Source organism: Heterocephalus glaber, unplaced genomic scaffold (genome assembly GCF_053883595.1).
Source record: "Heterocephalus glaber isolate CG9 unplaced genomic scaffold, H.glaber_assembly_v1.0 deba00001600, whole genome shotgun sequence".
In the NCBI taxonomy this organism is placed as follows: Eukaryota; Metazoa; Chordata; class Mammalia; order Rodentia; family Bathyergidae; genus Heterocephalus; species Heterocephalus glaber.
In genome coordinates, this window is record NW_028258372.1 from 12,533,631 (window position 1) to 12,558,082 (window position 24,452).

The 24,452-nt window shown below is 35.3% G+C and overlaps 1 protein-coding gene across 7 annotated transcripts in view; it reads left to right on the plus strand.

The window, feature by feature from the left end:
* Rabgap1l (RAB GTPase activating protein 1 like) overlaps positions 1 to 24,452 on the plus strand; it is a 725,139-nt gene that overhangs the window by 210,691 nt on the left and 489,996 nt on the right. For all 7 annotated transcript variants that reach the window (XM_087194125.1, XM_004853402.3, XM_087194130.1 and 4 more), the window contains 2 exons: positions 5,204 to 5,297; positions 19,613 to 19,763. In XM_087194125.1, the coding sequence (XP_087050251.1) occupies positions 5,204 to 5,297; positions 19,613 to 19,763 (245 nt within the window). The remainder of the gene's footprint in view (positions 1 to 5,203; positions 5,298 to 19,612; positions 19,764 to 24,452) is intronic.

Below are 24,452 nucleotides of genomic sequence, written 5' to 3' on the forward strand. Positions count from 1 at the left end.
TTTCCTTTTGGGGTTGCTGTAGGTGTTCTTGAGGTCTGGTTTTGAGACTTGTTTACGTGTCTTCTCATTCCGATGCGCAGGGGTGCTGTTGATGCCCTCACAGCTCACCTCCTCTGTGCTGGGAGCGGTGGAATTGAGGCCCCTAAGTCCCCTTCCTCTGGGCTAGGAGTGGTGGATCAGCTGGATTGTCTTTTTCTAGCCCTTCATTTTCAGTGTATAGGTGTTCTTATGGGTGATGTGAATTTTATTGACAACATATGATTGTCTTTTATTCTTTTAAATCATTCAATCATTATCTTTTAATTGTAGACTTTAATCTATTTACATTTAAGTTGATTATTCATGTGTAAAGACTTAACATTATGTTAATTGTTCTGTAGATACTTTCTTTTGTTCCTCTTTTAGTGTCTTCCTGTGTAGTTAGGTGGGTTTCTTCAGTATTATGTTTTGATTCCTTGGTCTTTGTCTATAGTGTATCTACTATATGTTTTTGCTTTGTGGTTACTATGAGGCTTACAAAAAGCATTAGTATAATGGGTTATTTTAAAGTGTAACAACTTAACTTTTATAATAGGAAAAACTACTGTACATTTTAAGCCTACTCTCATTATGAATTTTTTATGTTCTAGTTTGTATTTCTCTATATTTCATATCCCTTAACTGATTGTTTTATTTATTACTTTTAATAATTTTGTTTTTAACTTTCACTCTAAAGATACAAATGACTTAATACACTATCATTATAGTATTAGAGTATTCTGAATTAGACTGTCTTCAATTTTACTAGTAAGTTTTATATTTTCAAATGTTTTTGTGTTATTCATTAGCATCCTTTTCTTTTAGTTTGAAAACTTTCTTCAGCACTTCTTTTTTTTCTTCTTCTTCCTTTGGTACCAGAGATTGAATTCAGGACCTTGCGCTCATGAAGCAGGGTGCCACTGAGCTACATCCCCCACCCTTCTTCAGCATTTCTTATAAAACAAGTCTGGTTGTCATTTACTCTCTCAGGTATTATTTAGGAAAATCTTTCGTCTTCATTTCTGAAGTACAGCTTTGCTTGCTGAGTCAAGCATTCTTGGAATGAAACCCTGTACCCCCTTTAGCACTTTGAATATCTCATCCCATCTTTTTTTTTTTTTTTTTTTTTTGGTACCGGGATCGAACTCAGTTCCTTGTGCTTGCATGGCAGGCGGTGAAACCACTGAGCTAAATCCCCAGCCCCCATCTTTTTTTTTTGACTAGCAGGGTTTCTGCTGAGAAGTTAACTGATTGTTGTATTGATATTTCTTTATATCTGATGTGTTTCTTATTAATTGTTGCTTTCAAAATTTCTTGTCTTTCATTTTTGATAGCTTGTTATAAGTCTTAATATTTAACTCAACTCTGTTTTGCATTGAATTATCTTAGAGCTCTATGTCCTTCCTATACCTGGATGTTGGCATCTATCTCCACAGTTGAGAAGTTTTCAGTTATTATTACCTTAAATATGTTTTCTGGTGGTTTTTTTTCTTTCCTTTTATGTTCAGGTTTGGCTTCTGGATGTTATCCCATTTCTGTAGGCTTTCTTCATTCTTTTGTATTCTTTGTTTACTTCTCTAGATAATTTCAAATGTTTTTTGTCTTCTACCTCACTGATTCTTCTGTTTGATTCTGGTGATGAAGCTATTGATGTTTTAAAAGTGAGTAATGGTATTCTTTGCATTATTTCTTGGTTTCTTTTTCTGTTTTTATTCTACTTTTCTTGTATTGTTTCCAATTTCCCTTTACTTTCAATCTTTATGTGTTCATTAAATTATATCTTTTCTTGTAGTTCTTTGAACTTCTTTATAATATCATTCTTAATTCTTTTGTCAGTTATTTCATAGGTCTCCATTTCTCTGGGTCTGTTATCGGAACTTTATTTTCTTTTGCAGGTGTCATAATTACCTGACTCCTTATAATCTTTGTGTCCTTGCTTCATTTTACAGACATCCTCCACTTCTGGTATTACCTGTGTTCTTTGGCAGGGGTAGTGCTTTGCTAGTTAGTCCTGTGTGTGATTTTGGAAGGGCCAACTCATGATGACCCTGGGAAGACAGAGCTTGTTATGAACTATCTAATTGACTGGCCCAGCGCCTCTGCTTGGATGTCAAATCAGACTAGTAGTTGGGCTCTGCTAACTGGTGAGGCCACTGGATGGGCTGAGTTATCTGGCAGACTTTTTGGTTGGGTTGTGTAATTACTTTTTGTTTGGTTTGTCACCAGGCTGGATAATTGTGCTATTTAAGATCTATTACTGGGCAGAGGTGCAGGTTGATCTCTGGTTAGAAAGAGTTGCTGTTCTAGTGAGGTGGGATCCAATGCTATGTTTCTTAGAAATGCAGGATTGAGGATTCCCACTCTGAGTGGAGCCAGGTGATGTGCTTTTGATGATGTGCTTTTTTAGCTTAAATGGCTCTTTGTCCTCCTGGATCAAGCAGTTCCAGCCCCTGTGCTTCTCTAAACAGCACAAAGTTGGGATTCTCCCTGCCTGAGTGGATTTTTTCTGCATGTGTGTGGGCGGGTCGGCTCCTGGCTGAATGGTGCACTTGTTTTTCTTCCTAGTCAAGGTAGTGTAACCTTTTCACTTTGACATCCATGGAGGTGAAATTCTCCCTATCTGCACAGGGTTATTGGGTAGGCACCTTGGCTATGTGGATCTGTTACTTGTCTTTGCAGGCCAAGTCATTGTATCCTCTTCTCTGAAATCCACAAAAGTGGGAGACTTTGCTTGGGTAAGATTATCGAGGTGATTTTGAGGATGGGTGTGGGAATACAGAGGTAATACCAAGATTTGTGTGAAATTCGCTTTCTTTGTTTCTACTCGACTTCTCCCTGGCTTGCAAAGCTATGCCATTTTCCTTAGTGTTCCCCATGAATTGAAACCAGAGTGGGCTTCTCAGAAGCATGTCAGAATTCTAGAGAAGGTGGATGACTGCCTCTTGTCTCTTTTCTCCTTGTAGAAATTGAGCCTAGGAAATTCTTTTTATTTTATTTATTTATTTATTTTTTTAGGATATTCTTCCCTATGTAGTCATAAGCCCACTTGGGGAAGGGGAAAAGTTGACATAGTTGGATTAAGACTGTTGCTATTCTCCTTCTGATTTGGATTTTGTTCAGTTCTGCATACTACTTGGGTGCCTCAGTCTTGTCATCAGGTGTTAGGGATTTTCCAAAGAATGTTCTGGCCTGTGGATAGTTGCCAGTTGAACTTTCTGTGGGGAGGAATAGGGCCCAAGACTTCCTACTTAGCCATCTTGCTAACATCATAAGCTTTTTTTTTTTTTTTTGCTTAAATTCTTTTATTGGTACATTTCAGGTATACAATACATTTACATTTATCATTGGGTGCTTGTACCTGTACATGATGTATCTTGCTTCTTATTTTTTCCCCATTACCTGTGCGCCCTTCACCCGCTCCACCCTTCCCTATTTACAAAGACTTTGTTTCCATTTTTTTCTTTTCTCATAATTTTTCCTTTCTCTTCTTTCCTTTCCCCTTCCCCTCCCACTTCCTGTACCCCTTTGGACCTTTTCTTCCTATTTCAAACTATCAATTATTTGTTTTAATCATTTTAATCCTTATTTACACTTTCAATTTCTCACACCAGAGAGACTATTCGGTATTTACACATGTGTGTCCTATTTACTTCACTTAAGAACATGGCCTCAATATGCATCCATTTAGCTACAAATGTCTCTAGTTTCTCATTCTTTATGGCTGAGTAGTACTCCATTTTATAAAAAAACCCCACATCTTTTTTATCCAGTTTCCAGTTGATGGGGACTTGGGCTGTTTCCAAGCTTTAGCTATTACGAACTGTGCCGCTATAAACATGGGTGCCCATATATCACTGTGGTATGATTCTTTTAACTCTTTTGGGTTCTTTGAGGTATCCCCATACTGATTTCCACAGTGGTTGCACCAGTCTGCACTCCCACCAACAATGGAGAAGGGCTCCTTTCTCCCCACATTCGCACCAGCATTTGTTATTGGTTGGTTTCTTGATAACAGCCATTCTTTCAGGAGTGAGGTGAAATCTCAGTGTTGTTTTCATCTGCATCTCTCGAATAACCGGTGATGTTGAATATTTTTTCATATGTTTATTTGCTGGTTTTACTTCCTTGTCTGAGAAATGTCTGTTCATTTCAGATGCCCATTTTTTAATTGGGTCTTTGAATTGGGGGGGTCTGATTTTTTTCTGTTCTTTATATTTTCTAGATAGTAGTCCTTTGTCTGAGGTACAGCTGCTAAAAATTTTTTCTCACATTGTAGGTTGTCTGTTAGCTCAGTTGGTGGTTTCTCTTGCAGCGCGGAAGCTTTTTGATAAGATGAGATCCCAGTTGTTGATTCTTTCTGCTAGTTCCCATGCTACTGAGATTTTGTTCATAAAGTCTTGCCCTATGCCAATGTCTTCAAGAGTTCTACCTATCTTCCAGTAAGTTTAGTGTTTCTGTTTTAATGTTTAGATCTTTAATCCACTTTGATCTTAGTTTAGTGCATGGTGATAGATATGGGTCTACTTTTAATCTCTGGCAGGGTGAAATCCAGTTTTTCCAACACCATTTATTAAATAGGCTATCTTTCCTCCATGAGGGTGGTTGGCTCCTATGTCAAAGATGAGGTGGCTGAGCACGTCTGGAGTTGTTTCTTCATCTTCTAACCTATTCCACTGATCCTCAGGTCTGTTTCTTTGCCAGTACCATGCTGATTTTATCACAGTACGTTTGTAGTATAGTTTCAACTTGGGGATTGTAATACCTGCTTCCATGTCTCTATTGTGTAGAATTGCTTTCATTATTCCAGGTCTCTTCTGGTTCCAAATGAATTTTTGGATTGTTTTCCCTAGTTCTATGAAGTATATTGTTGAAATTTCAATCGGCATTGCACAAGCTTTTAAATGTTTCTTTCTTTTGCTCTTTATTGTGGACATTTTCAGTTTCATGCTGTATAAACTGAATGAGAATTTTCATAAAATTAATTGAAATATTGAGGCACTAATAAATTAATGAAATAATAATAAATTAAAGTTGTACTGTAATTTGCAATGTGTATAATAATATAAAGAGAAAGGTTCTTTGACTTTTTATTAGACGTATCATGACTTATGTTTCTTGTTTTATAATATGTAAATGCTTACTATGAAACCTAATGTGTTGGTTTTATTTTGTGTTTCTTCTGCAGAGAGTGATAATGAACTCTCAAGTGGAACAGGTGATGTGTCTAAAGATTGTCCTGAGAAAATCCTATATTCTTGGGGAGAATTGCTAGGAAGATGGTAAATTTTTTTGTTATTAAAAACTTTATATTTACATAGTTGTTAATTTGTCACATAAATTAAAATCTGCATGTTAAAAGTTAAATGAAATAATATAAAAAGCTAACTTAAGGGATAATTGGATGAGGAGGCAGAGAAGGAAAAAAGGATTAGAAAAAGGAATTAAGATTTGCTATACATGTACCAACTCCCACAAGGAATGCAAACATTATGCACCTACTAATAAACCAAGGATCTACCACGCATCTACTAACGAACTAAAATTGATAAAATGTAATAATTACATTATAATTAATAGGTACTCTTTATGTTTGACTAGGTCTTCCCTCATATAGTCTTATGTAACTTACTTTCAGAAAATTCATTTGCCTTATTATTCTAATCAGATATAACAGTCAGAGATTTCAGTTTTGTGCTACATCACAAACATACTTAAATGTCTATTTTTAAAGTGATGCATTTCTTTTTTATCATATTTATTGCCACTAAAAGGGGTTACAGAGTTTAGAATTACTCATTTTTGCCACTAATTGTAAAGTGTCACTTAGTCTGTTTTATTCTTTCTGTTTAAAAGTATTTTACATTTTGGGAATATTTTACTTGGAACTATAAAAAAGGTGTACTGTTTATATTAAAAGAAATGCTATTTATATTTATGATAAATAAGTTCTTAAAAGATAATCATGACTCTCATGTTGGAGAAATTAAAAAAATCATGGTAATGAAACAGAGGACATGATATATTATTGACTGCATATATTAGATTTTATGCATGTAAAAAGCATGTAGGTAGTCTAGGAGAGATTCCATGTTCTGGGCAGAATTTTGTGTATTTGTACAGTAAGGTAGAGGTCAGAATAATTAAAACTTTAAAAAATCTTCTGTAGAGATGAATGATGTTCTTTGTGGTAGTTTTTGTTTATACCCTAAGAGATTCCTTATTTATAATTTAGAAAATAGCATGTGTATTTATAGTTCCAAGGTGTTTATTTGATTTCTTATTGTAAAGTCTAGAGACTGGTTTTATTAAATTTTGACCAAAGTGTTGATCCCTTTAGTGTTTTTTTTTGGTACCGGGGATCGAACTTAGATCCTTGCACTTGCAGGGCAGGCGGTGGAACCACTGAGCTAAATTCCTGGCTCGATTCTTTTAGTTTTTAAGGAAATATCTTGAGAGCAAGGAAGTGTCAACTGCATCTTCTTTATTAAAGAGAAAATTATATTTTATCTGTACTCATACAAATATAAAATGAATACATTTCAAAGGTTATGTTTAATTGATTAATGGAGAACAAGAAAGGTATTACTACCAATCAAAATGAAGTTTGATTTACAGATTTATGTACTTTACCTGATAGTTCATTTACACTTTCATGAACTGGAATCAAATCATTTGCATAGCTGTTTTTTTTTTTTTTCTTTTGGTACTGGGGATCTAACTCAGGACCTTGTGCTTGCCAGGCAGCCACTGTGCCACTGAGCTACATCCCTGGCCCTCATTTGCATAGCTGTGGGTAGAAAACATTTGCACCGCTGTGATTTTTCTACACATTATCTCCTATCTGTTGAGAGTTGAAACTAACGTAGTCAAAGAGAAATTACTATCTCAATCAAAAGGAAACTAACCAATCAAAGACTTAACTAATAAGATAAACGAATCTAGCCTGGAAAACAGAAATCACAGTAGGCTTTTCAGAGAGGTTTTAATGCAGAGAAGTAGTTTACAGTGTTATAAGGCTGGAAGGACAGAAAGAAGACAGTGAAAGAACTGAAATAGTAGAAAGCAGCTGTGGCCTGTGAAGGAGTGAAGAAATGAAATGGAAGAGGTAGTGTAACTAGAATCTGGGAACTCATAGAAGATCAAGGAGCTATTACAGGAACTTCTAAAGTGGATTGCACAACTTGTTGCTTAGACTCCAGAGGATACTCAGATCTATTAAGATTGAGAAGCAACTATCTGGAGAGGGGACTTGTGATTAGCTCTTTAGTTTAGAAGAGATACCCCGACCTCTGACTTAATAGAAGAGTGTTGTATGTTTGGTGCTGATGCTTCTGGGAAAGCCTGACTGGTGTTATATTTCTCAAGGATTGTAGTATAGTTTGTGCTGGGAATGCATTCCCTTCTTCTACCTTCAACTTGTACAAGAGTGTTCAACTGTTACCATTTGCAGAACTAACCTGAAACCAGCTGGCAGTGCGGTCTACTTAGTGTCCAGATTCTTAGGCCTTGCATCATTGACTAGAATACAGGAAAGTAGTTGAGAGGCAGTAGGTAAATAATTGCACAAAGGAATTAGCTTATCCTAATTTTCATTCACTCATTTATCTGGATCAATTAAATTAGACATTATTAGCTCTAATGCTTTTTAGGTAGGGATTTATTTATTAGTGATAATAAATCAAGAAAAGATAGCACCAACAGCTTACCCTTTGTCTTAGTCACTTTGTTGTCACTGAGACATAATCCCTGACCCCTGCAACTTAAAGAAAAAGAAATTTGTTTTGACTCACACTTTGTAGAGATTTCAGGCAATAGTCCTCTGACTTCAAGGCAGGACAGCATAGTAGACAGGCATAGCAGAGGAGGGTTACTTATAGCATGGCAGTGGGAAAGCAGGGAGCCAGCCGATGGAGGAGCAGGGAAGATAAACCCTACCAGGCCATGCTCACAGTGACTTACCTCTTCTGGCCAGATCCCATTCCTAACAGTAAGTCAGCCATAAACTCATCAGTGGACTTCTCCACTAATGATTATCACAGGTCAAACCCCACCTGTGAGTGCTTGAGGCTTTGAGGCAGCACCCAGATAGAAACCATAACACCCTCCTAATCTCCTTAACCTTAGGTCTGAAGAGATTCTTTTATGGTCTAATCATATGGATATGATTGGTAATAGGTAGAAACTATGGTAGCATATGTTTTGATACCATAGCTTGGCTTCTCATGCTGTATATTTTCTTCGCTCCCCACTTTAAGTTATTTGTGGGGGAAGCTGAGGAATTTATAGGACCTGAGCACATTATACAGATAAGCAGCTGTTTATTTTGACAGCTCTGCTGTATGACCAGGATTTATTTTTCGCTGATTCTTTGGTCAGGAATAAGATTGTATTCTTCTATGATAACTACTTCAGAAACCAAGGGCTTTCTGCTTACTGGATCTGTTAAAACTGAGAATTGAATGTTTACTTTGTATGGTCTAACATAGTCTTTCCAGAATAGCAAAGTAGAGCAACACCTAAAACTAATACCTTACACTTCAATTTAAATTAATCACCAAGAAGACATTAAGATATACTATTAACTTGTATTGTGAAACTAATTTTCTTGATAAAAATTTTCATCTTTTCCATAACTTACTCTTACTGACCAAAGCCAGTTCAGTTTGATAAGACATTTGAAAAGGGAGTGTGATTTAGTAAGGAAAAGTTTCTGCTAAAACTCAGGAGAAATAGATTAAAGTTCAATTTGTAGTGCTAACTTGATATGCTGCTTGTCAAATCATTTAACCTTTTAAAGTTCCATTTTTATTTCATATTTTGTTGTTGTTGTTTTGGTACCAGGGATCAAACTTGGGTCCTTGAGCTTGTGAGGCAGGTGGAGGAACCACTGAGCTAAATCCCCAGCCCTAAGGTTCCATTTTTGAAGTGAAAGTACTGTGTTTACTCATGCATGCCAGCTTTCTCTGTGTCTTAGAGGTGGAATATCTTTTTCAGAGTTTTTTTTCCCTCTTGCCCCTTGATTAGGAAAATAGCCAAATTCTTATTGTATATGTGTGTGTGTGTGTGTGTGTATTTATTTTATATTTTGGGGTACATCAGTCCTGTAGAATTTATACTAATCTGCTGGGTTTTTTCACTGAAAGGAAGATGAAAAAATGCACATTCTTATATTTTTAAAAGTTCAAGGGCCAGGGATGTAGCTCAGTGGCACCGTGTCTGCCTTTCAAATGCAAGGTCCTGAGTTTGATCCCCTGTACCAAAAAAACAAACAAACAAGCAATAAAAGTTCAGTTAGCAAGTCCGTATGTTCATTGGGAGAAGTGGCCAGGTAAGAATGCTAAAGGAAGTAGAGACACATATCCTTTTTAAATTTTTTTTTAATTTTTAAAAATTCTTTTATTGGTACATTTTAGGTATACAACACATTTACATTTTTTTTTCTTTTTTTTTTTGATACCGGGGATCAAAATCAGATCCTTGCACTTGTGCAGCAGGCTGCGAAACCACTGAGCTAAACCCCCGGTCCAACACATTTACATTTCTCATTGGGAACTTGTACCTTTACATGATGTATCTTGATTCTTATTTTTTTCCCCATTCCTAGCCCTCCCTTCACCCCCTCCACCCTTCCCTATTTACAAAGACTTTGTTTCCATTTTTTCCATTTCTCATAATTTTTCCTTTCCCTTCTTTCCTTTCCCCTACCCCTCCCACTTCCCCTGTCCCTTTGGACCTTTTCTTCCTATTTTGCATTGTCAATTATTCATTCTAATCATTGGTACATTTTAGGTATACAATATAATGACATTCATCATTGGAAATTTGCACCTTTACATAATCTCTCTTGGTTCTTATTTTTCCCCCTTCCCCTGCCCTCCCTTCAACCCCTCCATCCCTCCCTATTTACAATACATATCCTTTTTTTTTTTTTTGGTACCAGGGATCGAACTCAGGTCCTTGCGCTTGCGCAGCAGGCGGCGAAACCACTGAGCCAAATCCCCGGCCCTGCATATCCTTTTTAAAGCAAGTCTCTTTTGATTTTGATTTTTTTTCATATTTTTTTTTGCATAGCTGTTAATATACTCAAAAAATTTGAATTTAAGCAAAATTTAGAAAAATTCTAATGCTTGTTTGCTTTTGGATGCCATTATTTCAATATAGATTTAAGATTCATAACTTAGATTCATTTGGGATCTTGGAAAATAGATCCCAAATCTGTGACTTAAGTTTGTACTTCTAGCTTCCAGTGAGTGTGTGGGATAAACCCAGAGGAAGCAGAAATAAGAAAAGAATGACAAAAAACAGAAATGAAATTGAGAACAGAAAATCAATAAAGTAGTGTTACTGTTTTGATCTAAAATGACCCCCATAGCCTCCTGTGTTCGGAAGGTGATTGGATTATGGGGCATTATAGGTGACTACTCTTAAGCAGCGGGACTTGGTTGGAAGAGGCAGCTCACTGGGCATGACCTGGAGGGTGTATCTCCCTTTTTGGCTTTTCTCTTCATGCTCTCTATTTCTTGGGTGTCATTAGGGAGCGCCTTTTCCTTCACTATTCCTCTCTGCCATGTTGCTTCTTCTTTGGAGCCCATTGACCGTGGACTGACATATCAGCTAAAAATAAACCTCTCCTTTTTTTAAAAAATTAAAAAAAATTATTAGTATTTAAAAATTAAAAAAAATTTATTAATTTGTAGTACATAATGATTACATTCATCATGGGTAGTTGGTACATGTATGTAACACATCTTAATTCTTTTTATTTCCCCTTTCTCTTCCTCCATCACTGGATTCCCTTTCCTTTAAGTTGTGATTGTTAGGTATTTTGTACCAGCCATGAGAATAGTGACTAAGACAGTTACCATATCAACAAGCTAAAGAATAAAAACAATATAATTATCTTAACAGATATATAAAAGCATTTGGTAAAATTGAGCGTTCATTCATGATAATAACTCAGCAAGTTAGGAATCAAGGAAGCTTTCTCAATCTGATAAAAATTACTCTTGAAAAATCAATAGCTAACATCTTTTTTTTTTGGCACTGGGGATCAAACTCAGGACCTTGTGCTTCCAAGGCAGGCGCCGGAACCACTGAGCTAAATCCCTGGCCCAAACATTCTTTTTTTTTTTTTTTTGGTACCGGGGATTGAACTCATGTCCTTGCGCTTTCGCAGCAGGCGGCGTAACCACTGAGCTAAATCCCTGGCCCAATAGCTAACATCTTACTTAAGAGTGAAACACCTAAGATCAGGAGCAAGATACAGATGTCTACTCTTGAGATCCTAGGCCAGTGATGGTGAACCTTTTAGAGCTTTTAATGATACAAACAGCGTGCTGTGGCGCACACACCATAGGTTCACCACCACTGTCCTAGGGAGTGCACTAAAGCAAGAAAAAGAAATAAACAGAGTTGAAAGGAAAATATAAAATTATCTCTATTTGTAGACATGATTTTATTTGTTAAAAAACAAAACAAATAAGCAAAAATATCCTAGAAATAATGAGTTTTGCAAGTTTGTAAGATACAAAGTTAATATGTAAGTATCAATCTTATATCTACATACTAGCAGTAAAAAATCTGAAATGAAAAATCATACAAAAGCACCAGAATAGGTGGCACACACCTGTAATCCCAGCATTTGAGTGGCTGAGGCAGAAGGATCGCTGTGAGTTTAAGGCCAGCCTGGGCAACATAGTGAGGTCAGGACCAACCCAAGCTACAAAGTGAGACCCTGTCTCTGCGGGGCGGTGAGGAGGAGGAAACACTTATGTAGAAATCCAACAAACTGTGGTAGATGGCACTAAAAATAGTAATGAAAAAAATCAAAGAAGACATAAATAAATGGAAAAATATACTATGTTCATGGAATGACAGATTTGGTATTCTTTTTTTTTTGTATTAAATTCTTTTATTGGTACATTGTAGGTATACAACACAATTACATTTCTCATTGGGAATTGTACCTTTACATAATGCATCTTTGTTCTTATTTTTTCCCCATTCCTAGCCCTCCCTTCACGCCCTCCACCCTTCCCTATTTACAAAGACTTTATTTCCATTTTTTCCATTTCTCAGCATTTTTCCTTTCCCTTCTTTCCTTTCCCCTGGTCCTCCCATTACCCCTACCCCTTTGGACCTTTTCTTCCTATTTTACATTATCGATTATTCATTCTGATCATTGGTACATTTTAGGTATACAATATACTGACATTCACCATTGGAAATTTGCACCTTTACATAGTCTCTCTTAGTTCTTATTTTTCACCCTTGCCCAGCCCTCCCTTCAACCCCTCCAGTCCTCCCTATTTACAAAGATTTTGTTCCTATTTTTCCACTTTCTCATATTAATCCCATTCCCTTCTGTCCTTTCCCCTAGCCCTCCCACTTCCTTCCCCTTTGCCCCTTTTCTTCCTATTTCACATGACCTATTATACATTTAGTCCTTATTTACACTTTCAGTTTCTCACACCAGAGAAACTATTCAGTATTTACACATCTGTGTCCTATTTATTTCACTTAAGACTATCGCCTCAACAGATTTGGTATTCTTAAGATTTCAGTTGTTCTTAAACTGATCTATATTCTCATTGAAATTCCAGTAAAAATCCCAGCAGAGTTTTTTGGTAGCAACAAAGCTAATTCTAAAATTTATATAGACCAGTAAACTAAGGAAATAGGCAAAATAAGTCTGATAGTGGAGAACAAAGTTAGAAGATATACTACTTGATTTCAGAGTTTAGGAAAACATAGTAATCAAGAGAGTACTGATGCAAGGATACACCCTTAGCTCAGTGGCACAAACTAGAGAGTTCAGAAATAAAGCCACACATCTCTCATATTTTTCAAATAAGATATACAAATGGTCAACTAGCACATTAAAAGTGTCTTATCGTTAGCCATCAGGGAAGTGAAAATCAAATTTTTGATGAGACACCATTTCATGCCCATTAGGATATAATAAAAAAGACAGATAACAGGAGTTGGCACAGATATGTATAAATTAGTAATATAAAACAGCAACGAGGGTTCTCATATGTTGTTGCTGAAAATACAAAGTGGTACAGCAGTTTTGGAAAATATTTGCTTTTAAAATTGAACACCTACTTCCCATACCTCCCAGCAGTTTCCATCCTACTCTTACATACTTACCTAAATGAAATTACAACTTATCCATGAATGATTATGACAACTTTGTTCATAATGACATAAAACTGGAAACTATGCAAATGCCCTTCAGCAGGTAAAGAGACTAAACAACTGTGGTACATTCATTCAGTGGAAGACTACTCAGCAACTGATAGATCTCAAATACTTTATATGATATATGATTTAAGTAACTTAATACTGTATTATCCCTTTCATAAGAAATTACAAAAAGCTAAAACTGTTAATGATAGAAAAAAGTATCAGTGGTCACCAAGGAATGCAGGTGTTGGAGTACTGTCAATTATAAGAGGGCACAGAGGATATTTGGAGGAATTGTTGTAACTATCCTATAACTTGGTTATGGCAATGGTTATATAATTATATACATTTGTTAAAACTTACAGAATTATACACTAAAATGGTGAATTTTAATCTGCGTAAACTTATTCCTTAACTGGTAAAAAGATGGAAAATTGAGGAAAGAGGAAAACATAGGTGAAATTTATATATATAATGCATAGGTTAGTTATTTGAAGTGTGCCCTCTACTTCTCTTAGGACAGTTCCTTTATATCCCTTGCATATTCATTCCTTCTTCCCTCCTTACTTTGACTTGTATTATTTAGTTTAGGAAACAGTCTTAACAGATTTTTCTGTTCCCCCTCATTAAAATTATGTCAAGTGCAAATGACCTCTTTAAAGTTATAGCTGATTCAAGGCATATATTACTTTACTTACGGGTGCTCAATAAATACTTAATGACTGAGTATTGATTATCAGTTCTTATGAAATAGTACTATTACAGATTTTTGTCCATTCAGCTATGCCCAATAACTATCTATATACAGTTATTAAAGGTGAGATTTCTTAGGGAGTGAGTACAGATAGAGAAGTCATTAAGGGACTAAGCCTTTGACCACCCCAGTGTTTGGACGTTGGAAAGATGAGGAAGACCATGCAAAGGAGTTCCGTAAAGCAACACCAGTGAGGTAGGAGGTGAACCAAGTTAGAAATAAGTAAACTATGTTTATCAAGGAGGGACCAATTAAGTGATAAAAGTCACGGAAGCCTGAGGATTCCATTGGGTTCAGCTTAGAAGCGTAGCACTTTATAATGGGAAAAGATGAGGCATGGCTACCAAACTAATAGCTGACATTTGAGCCTTCTTACTGTGAGCCAGGTGTTTTTATAAGTACTGTACACATGTCAGTTGATTTAGTTGTCACAACAGTACTCTGAAATACCATATTATCTTCAATTTGGAGAGGTGAAAATTGAGGCACAGCCAGCATAAATATACTTAACAAATAATGACAGCAAGCAGGTAACTTACTCAAAGTCCCACAGTCAATAAGTTGCCCCTGAACACATAGTAATTGGCAGTCAGTATTTGAAAGTAGACAGTATCTGGCTCAGGAGCTAGAACTCTTTTAATAAAGTAGACAGGTAGATTTCTGAATTTATTTATGTAGGAACGTGTAGGAGTACTAGAGAGAGAGTAGGTGAGGAAATTGATACTCTTGACCAGGCAGTGCTTAAATCATCTAGTCATATTAAAGAGAGATCATAAGGATAGAAGACCAACAGAATATTTTTATAAATAGCCAAATAGATGTCTTCCCTTAATTTATAAAATACAAGATTTATAATTTGGTTCAATATAAATTTATGAAGCAATGTGGCGATACATAAAAAATGTCATAGTACTTACCTTTGAAGTTAATAATTAAAGTGGGTAGGATGCTAACTTAGATCATTTAATAAAATACTCGAAACACTGAAGTTATGCTGGATTTCTCGACCATTTTGTTAATTTTTTTCTGTAAAATGTCAATCGATTCACTTATTCAAATTTTATCATTTAAGTATTTATCCTCTCAGGATTTCCAGTGAATGCTGCTAATTTACAGATGATAAGAGTTCCTTCACTCGAGGCTTATGTCTTGGAGGCTTAAAGACATTTAAACAGATAATTGTGATATAATTGATAAATACTTCTTTAAACATTACAGACCCGGTGGAAATTTTAAAAGGTATAAAAAAGTGGAAAAAAATATAATAAATCCTTATGTGCTGCCACCCAATTTTAGTAGTTAAGAGTACTTAATTCATTAAGTACTCAAAAAACAACAAATTCTGGAAAAATTATCAGGATAAAGGAACCCTTCTACATTGTTCTTGGGAATGTAGTACAGACCACTATGGAAATCAGTATGATGATTTCTCAAAAAACTAAAATTAGAAATTTCATTTGATCCTGCTATGCCTCTTTGGTTATCTTCCCAAAAGAGTTAAAGACATTGTAGTATAGTGATACATACATATCCATGTTTATAACAGCACATCCCATAATAACTAAATCTTGTAAACTACATACATGCACATTAATAGATGAATGAATAAAAAACATGTAGTATATGTACACAGTGGAGTACAACTTAACCTTAAAGATAAATTTAAGTCATTTGTAGAAAAGTGGATACATCTTGAGACTGTAATGCTAAGTGAAATAAATCAAATACAGAAGATTAAATATCACATGGTTTCTCTTATATGAGAAACCCAAAATATTAGTAATTTAAAGAGCAAAAAAAAAAAGAGGGATGATAAGAGACAGAGAGGTAGACTTTGTGGAGATGAGAAGGAGGAGGATGGGAGGGAAAGGAACGTAGAAATGATCACGATTGGATATGTGTATGTACCAGTTCCCCCAGGTGATTATAATTATGTATCACAAACATGTCCATATATGCATATGTATTTATATATGTAAAGAGACAAGTTGAGCTTTCTACTGGTGCTTTTTATTTTTCGGTAAGGTAATTTTGGGTAGGAATAAAACTGATTAACAGAAATTGGTTAGTAGTAATTCCATGGGCTGATGAGTTCTGAACCTAACTCTGCGTGTGCATTGTATGTATGGAGCAAGATATCTGATATAGAATTGAAAAGGTTTATCAGCTAAATGCAATGTATATCTTTCTTCAGAAATAAAATATTGTCAGGGCCGGGGATGTAGCTCAGTGGTTCTGCACCTGCCTGGCAAGCACAAAGTCCTGAGTTCGATTTCTGGTACCAAAAAGAAAGAAAAAAAAGTAGAAATAAAATATTGTCTAAATTATACTGTTTTTATTAGTAGATTTTAAGAAATTCATGAAAAGTATCTGAGTGAACTGTTTTAAAGAACTAAGATAAATGATTTTTAAACACAGAAAAATTACTGGAGGGGCCGGGGATTTAGCTCAGAGGTTCCAGTGCCTGCTTCACAAGTGCAAGGTCTTGAGTCCGATCCCTGGTACCAAAAAAGAAAACTTACTGATCTTTCATAATCTTTTTCGTTTATTTGACTCATTGCACTTACGTCATAACAATTGACACAAAAAGGGTAAGCTTGCCCAGCCTAGAAAAGGTTATATCTATTACACAAGATTGGCAAAATCTAAAAATTGCCCTTAAGATTTCTTTATTAAATATTAGTCTTTCTTAGGTTCAGGAATTTTCGAAGTCTCAGAAATAATAGTTAAGCATTGTGTGAAGATTTTGTGTGTGACTTATTAGGGTAAAGCATCTGTTATATAGAGCCCTACACTTTGTGCCTTGAGAAAATTTTTCTTTTAAGTGAGGAGATAGACTGTATTCTCAGTGAACTTTTAAAGAAATCTAGTGAAATATTTTCAATTTATTGTTAAATAACTAGATCAGTCTGTTAAAACCTTGATAAAGTCAGAATTCACATAGCTAAATATATGATCAGAAAGATATAAAGGAAAAATACCGAATTTTTTTTTTTTTTGGTTCGGAGATCGAACTTGGGACCTTGAGCTTGCGAGGCAGGCGGCGGCATCGCTGAGCTAAATCCCCAGCCCAAAATACCTAATATTTTAAAATAGAGAAATAGGATAATATAGAAAAAAAACTGAAAAGAGACTAAAGTCTAGTAATGGACGTTTTTACGAGAGATTACAGTTAAGCTATAGTGAAGAAATAACTCATTAAAAGAAAGAGTGAATGAAAGGAAGAATAAACATTTCTGATGGGAGAGCTTCATGGGGAGGGGAGGGAGAGATGGAGAAGGGGACACAAAAAGAATTAAAATGTGTTATATACATGTATCAACTACTCACGATGAATGTAATCATTCTCTACTGCAAATATGTGCTAATAAAAATTAAAATAATTCCTGCTATAAAAGTTGATGTTTATGCCAAATATCCAAGGTCAGTGCTACCTTTTGTCATTAAATTTTTTCAGTAGTTTGCCACATATTTTCAAGATCAGAGGCAGTTATTCAGAAATTACACTGTACAATTCTATAAGTCCCTTAATAATTTAATATTTAAATCACTAGAACTAGCATTTTGAAAACATTCAACATCTAAAACAAATCTTGCTACCATTTTCAGATTGATTTTTTAACCTTTTGTTAAAAAGGTTAATTTTGTTTTATAAATGTATTCCTTTATCAGAATTGTATTAAGTGCATTCTATGTACTAGGTACTATTTTAGGTGCTTAGAATATGTAAGTAAAGAAGACACAGAATCTTGACTTTGTGGAATTTATATTCATGCTTTTAAAAACTAGCTGGTTACTGTACAGTTAGTATGTATTTGCTTATGTGTGACTTTTAAAATAATCTTATTAGGTATCTATCTTGTTTCTAGCATGCAGTTCAGCACATGTCATAGCTAGTTGCCTACTTTGCAGTTCCTAGTACCTGCAGTTAATGTTCTGTCAAAGCAGTGGCCATGTGTAGTTATATTTTTCATAAAAATATTGAAAGCAAATGATTATTTTAATAAATTGCTCTTTTATTTGTGTCTTCCCTTGTCATAGATATGTACCTGTAGTATTTGGGTTAATATCTATGAATTAGAACCTCTGAAGTAATCCAGTGTTGTATGCAATATAATTGACACAGTGTTTCAGGATAGTCAATAAATTAAGGGTGTTTATTAATAGTATTATGAGTAACCTAGTTGTTTTAAAAATTTTTAAATTTTTATTAGTACAAGTTTGCAGGGAATGATTACACTCATTGTGGGGAGTTGGTACATGTACATAGTATGTCTTACTTCTTTTTACATCCCCTTTTCCTCCCTCTCTTCCCTCTCCTCCGTCTCTGCTTCCTCTTTCCATTTGCAAGTGATCTGTCTCGCTATTTCCTATTATCTTTTTTTTTTGCTCTTTAATTTATACATACTTTGGGTTTCTCATAGAGAAATCATGCCATGTTTATGCTTGTATGTCTGACTTATTTCTCTTAATATTATGGTCTCAAGGTGCATCCATTGTAGGAAAATGGACCCAGTTCTTTTTTAAATTCAGTGTATAAAGATAAATAGTGTCCAGATTTTTAAGAATATTGAACAGACATTTTCATTATTCCTGGCCAGACAAATGGCTGAGGGTTTAGTAAAGGTAGAATGTCAATTAAGTTGAATTATATAAAATAAAATATTTATTGAGGGCTGTTGACTATTAACTTTTAAAGAATATGTGTATGCATATGTATATATGAGTGTATACATGTGAGTGATTTTGACTTTCAGAAGATTAGGTAAATCATTACACAGACTATGAGCCAACAGAACATGTAATCAAGGTGATTGGTCTCTTCTTTGTGCCTGCAATGTTGAAGTATATAGTAGTAGGATGAATGGGTATTAGGAAGTTACTATAGAGGTCAAGGGTAGATACAGTTGGTATCAATTGAGATAGATGTGCATGGACTTTGAAGAGGTTCGTATTTATACTCATCATCTAGCTAAACTTTTACATTGTTGGGTTATAGACGCTAAGCTGATAATACTGATGGGCTTCAACTAAAATAGATTAGGAGGTAGAACTTGTATGATTTAACACCATTAAAGAACATGAGTGTAGAGCCTCTTTTTGCACTTGATGCAACTCAGCCTGAGAATGGGGTACCCTCTAGGTGCGATGGGTCTGTCGGCTTTTGGTCCTTCAATCATCTCCTACCACATACACTAGCCAGCTTGCCATACGTTTATCTCAGAGAGTTCTATGTATGCACATGGATATACAGCTAACGCACTTTTTTTTTTTTTTTTGGTACCGGGGATCGAACTTGGGACCTTGAGCTTACGAGGCAGGCGCCGGAACCACTGAGCTAAATCCCTGGCCTCTTCATACTTGTTAATATAAATAAGTTCATAAGGATGATTTTAAGAAGTAAATGAAAGGAAGAAAATTTTTTCCATTAAGTTAGAATAATATGGCTCACCAGTAAAAAGATGAAAACAAGAAAAAAAGGTCAAACATATTACTAAGCTTAAGAGCTACTATTGTTCTATGCCCCTTGTCATTTTTGTCTTTGACCCAGGATTATACTTTTGTATAAACTAATAGATACATTTTGTATAGCAACAAGGAGGTTTAAAGTGATAAAGGGAATATGAATGGTTTTTCTTCTTCTTTCCTCAGGCACAGTAACCTTGGTGCACGACCGAAAGGGCTATCCACCTTGGTAAAGAGTGGTGTTCCCGAAGCATTGAGGGCCGAAGTATGGCAGTTATTAGCAGGCTGCCATGACAACCAGGCAATGCTGGATAGATACCGAATTCTTATCACAAAGGTAGAAACATTTTTCATATTATTTTCATGTGAGGCAGAATATTAAATACTGTTTTTCATAGCTCCCATAAGTTATAAATGTTTTGAACTTCTTTAAAAATATATTGATATTGTGCACTTAATACTTTGCCTTTTGTTTTGAGCACTTGTTGGATAATGGTAAATAATATCTGTAATTATCTTTAAACCTTTTATGCTGTTTCATTTTTTCATTCATGTCTTTATAATTTGTTTGCCAAATTGGAATATACAGTTAGCCTTCTGTATCCTGAGCTTTGGTTTGCATCAGTGCATTCATAACCTACGTGTTGAAAGTATTTGAAAATAATTGCATCTGTTCTGAACGTGTCCAGACCTTTTTCTTGGCATTATTTTCTAAACATTACAAGAACTATTTACATAGCATTTACATTGTATTAGGAATTATAAGGAATCTAGAGATGGTTTAAAGTATATGGGAAGTGTGCATAGGTTAAAGGCAAATACATATATTTTATGTAAGGATTTGAACATATATGGATTTTGGTACCTGCCAGGGGGTCTGAAATCACAGTCTCGCACAAATACCAAGGGACAACTGTATTTGTTTTGCAAGTATTTTCTAACTTTCAACCAGATATATATATATTTTTTGATACTGGGAATTGAACTCTTTTCCTTGAGCTTGCACAGCAGGTGGCCAAACCACTGAGCTAAATCCCCGGCCCTCAACCAGGTATTTTTATTGTTTAGGATTTATGGTTAGAATTTCACATACTGTATTGTAATTTTTTAATGAAATTTAAAGGATTTCTGTGTTCATGTAACCTTATACCTAAATGATGTGGATAGTTGTCCAGACCTTTATTCTGTTAAGTGCATTTACATTTCCCATGTAAATTACTTTGCTTATATCCAAATAGCTCACTTCAGGCCATAAATAAAGATAACTGTTGGCCTTTTCCTCTTAGGTCTCACTTCACTTCTTAATCTACTCTAAATTATGGAACTTTAAAAAATAGTAATTTTTTGTTTTTTCAAATTCTCTGTTCATAGGTGAGATTTTCAATATTATGACTTTGTTCTTCAGAATATAGCAACTTAAATATTTTTATCCCATGTAATTCCTCCTTTTTGTTTCCCTCTTTGCCTGCTTTCTTTCCACAAATATCTTCCAAGTGCCTGTCACTACTAAATTCAGGTGAAGGGCCGAGGATTTAGCTCAGTGATTCTGCCTCCTCGCAAGTGCAAGGACCCAAATTCAATCCCCGGTACCAATAAATAAATAAATAAATAAATAAATAAATTTGGGTGAAAAATGTAACTTTTACCATTTTTTAGAGATTAGTGATCTCCATACTAGTATATGGTGCATATGGAAAAAAATGTTCTAAATTCAATTTGTACTTTTAAAATAGCAAGCACATGAGATGTTAAATTACATTTGTATTTGCTGAGCTCTGGTCCTTGGGTCTGATGGCCATATGTCGTATTGTGGTTCAGAAGTGGCTTGAGCCTGTGGAACTTTGCACCCTTAGAGTGATATGATGGTGGTGCCCACACTTATATATTCACATTCAGAATATTACAATTTTCTTGCAGTTTTCATGTGCTAGATTAAGTGGATTTATAAGTTATCTACTTTTAACTTAACCTTTGTAAAATGGGTGATTTAAAAAATTATTGTTACAAGATGGTACATATAGATATGTTAAAAAATAAAGTCTATTACATGTGGTAGTGAGTGACAAAGCAGCTACTTTCAGAAATAAGCTCTTGTTCTAAAGAAGGACATTTTGAAATATTTGGCCATTTAAACCTCACTAAGCGACTTTGTCACTGAAAATTACTTGCATGTATGGTTTATATGTAGAGATCACCTTTTCATGTTAATAACAAATTATGTCCTTTTTTTTTTTGGTACCGGGGATCAAACTTGGGACCTTGCGCTTGCGAGGCAGGCGGTGGAGCCACTGAGCTAAATCCCCGGCCCTAAATTATGTACTTCTGATGACTGTTCTTGGATATAGCAGACACTACTATATCCCTTCCTCCATTAACATTGAGAGGCTTTGTTGATTCATTCCTTTTAAGATTTAAAGTTTAGGAAAGATATAAAGAATATTGTCCAATAATAGTATTTATGAACTCCTGATAATATATTCATAAATGTGATGAAAATTTGACCAGTTGTAGTAAATACTGTGAAGTTTTGAATATGCAATTTGCAGAAAAACTTGGATCAAGAGAGAATAGGAAAAAGGAAAATTGTTTTTCACTGAATAAAATATAAGGAAGATATTTGGAAGCCAAAGAACTACATTTCTGAGATTCCTTTCTTTCTGGACTCCTTCCTGTGAGTTACTGTCTGCCAATAAAGATGGGAGGGAAGCAAAAATCATACTACTTTTTTTTCTGGCAAGTTGAGCTTCACTAGTTGTGAAGTTTTTCATTTGCCTCTGTGCGTTTCATTCTCAATCATTCTATGGTTTTAGTGTCCTGAAATTTTCTAACCTTCGTGGCAACAGCAACCTTCTGATTCTCTTGACTGTAGCTGTGGTGGCAGGCCTACGAGCCAGTATCTTCAGTCTTTGGCTCTTCTAGCTCTTCCAGTTGTCAAGTGCCCAAATCCCTGAATTAATTACTTTTTGAAATATCTGAATCCTATCTGATATATCTGGCATATGCTTGTCACAAGGTAGCTGTTTTGCATCTCGCATTATGTTTGGAAAATAAAGAAAGAAGTACACTATCCATGTTAGCCAAACCAGAGACAAAAGGCACAGTCTTTTAGACTGCTAAGTCTTTAGAGATTTGTGGTACCAACCACAAATTTGAGTTTCCCAGGGCCATCCTGACTTCACACCAGCTGGCACAAATTTGAAGGTTCCACAACTGCCTCAGGTTTAATAATTTGCTAGAATGACTCACAGAACTTGGAAAAGTGCTCCACTCATGGTTAAGGTTTTGTTTTGTTTTTAATAGCAAAAGAATACAAATCAGAACTAGCCAAAGGAAGAGAAGCATAGAGCAAAGTAAGGTACTGAGAAAGTTCCAGACATGGTGCTTTTTCCATCATCTCTGGAGACACATCACCCTCAAGGGCATACCCTGTCAGAATCAATGTGTGGCAGTCCAAGGAAGCCTACCAAGCTTTTGTCCAGAATTTTTTTGGAATTTAATTACCTAAGCTTAATTGATTTTATCTTCACCCATCTGATTGAACTCAATTTCTGGACTCTCTCCTTTCCTCCCCAGGGATTGGACTGATACCACAGGATACTACAAGCCCCAGCCCTGTAATCACCAGATTGGTCTTTGTGGCTTGGCCAGCCCCCACCCCGAGTCTTCTACTAGTGCAGCATCTATGAGTCACCTGAATAACATAAATTATTAGATGGTTTGGGTCCCACCACGAACAACATCTTCTATTCTTTAGGAAATTTCAGGTGTTTAGAGGTTACCTCTTAAGAACCTGAACAGAGGTCAGGCATCTGTTGGGTAGGTCTGAATAAAGTCTGCCACTTTTTTTAAAGTTCTTTCCCTTGCCAGGCATGGTGGCTCACACTTGTAATCCTAGGCCTCAGAATCAGCTGTAGCATATTTTATTCTAAAAATGTATATAACAGTAATTTATTTCAGAATGGCAAATGTTGTTTGCTACTTGAGATTGAGTAGCAATGTATAATTGACTATAATAAATAAATATTTCCAAATGCAGTTTGTAATTCTATGATAACATGAAATTTCAATGTTATTCCTTCTGTTTACAGTACAGTTTATCAAAAGACAGCATTTTCATACCAACAATATAGAAATATGCTGATCTGATCATGTGCCCTGAAACTCAAGTAATAATATTTCTGTGACTAGAAGTATAGGACAGTGGTGGTATATTTAGTTTCATTGTCTTCCTTGGATCAATAGCCAAGCATAATAATAAGATGAATAATATTATTTCTCAAAATGATATTCTCCTTTTTCTGTTTGAGAGTAGAAATGAGACAGCAAATGCTTGTAGCTAGGAGTATATTTATGTACTTTGGTGGTAAATACACCTGAGCTTCCACCACTCACTGAGCAGAGCATGAACACCTATAGGATTTTCAGTAAGAAGTGCCCCCATACTTGGCACTTGTTGGTTGTAGTTCAGCAACTGTTAGTGTCTTCTTTTGTTTTAGTTAATTTTTCCTGTCTTATTAAAGAGATGGCAAGATTTCAAGGTCAGTTACTGAAATGGTTCAACTTGAACAAACAGAATCGCTATATAAAAACCCTACTAGAGACTGCAGATTGCATACGAAAGAAGAAATCAGAAGTATTTAGAGAAAACTCAAAACTCACCTTCTGTGAAAAAGTACTCTGTCATTTGATTCTGTAGTCAAGGTATGCCAGATGAAAATCTGTAGCCACAAATCAATCTGAAGCATTCTTTTCAAGGGTAGCAAACACTGAGCCAACAGACTGGATCTAACCCAAAATATGCTTTGTATATCAAAGAATAATAAGCTATACCTTGTTTTGCCATAGGCTTAATACTCTGTTACTCTGTGTACCTTATTAATTTTAGTCCCTGTCTGATTTTCAAATATCTTTGATTTTGTGACTTCATTACACCACTATATAAATCATTGCCTTAGAGGAAGGGGCTATCGTAGTGTTATTTTAACTTGCTAATGTCTACTTTTTAAGCAGACTGTAAAGTCCAGGG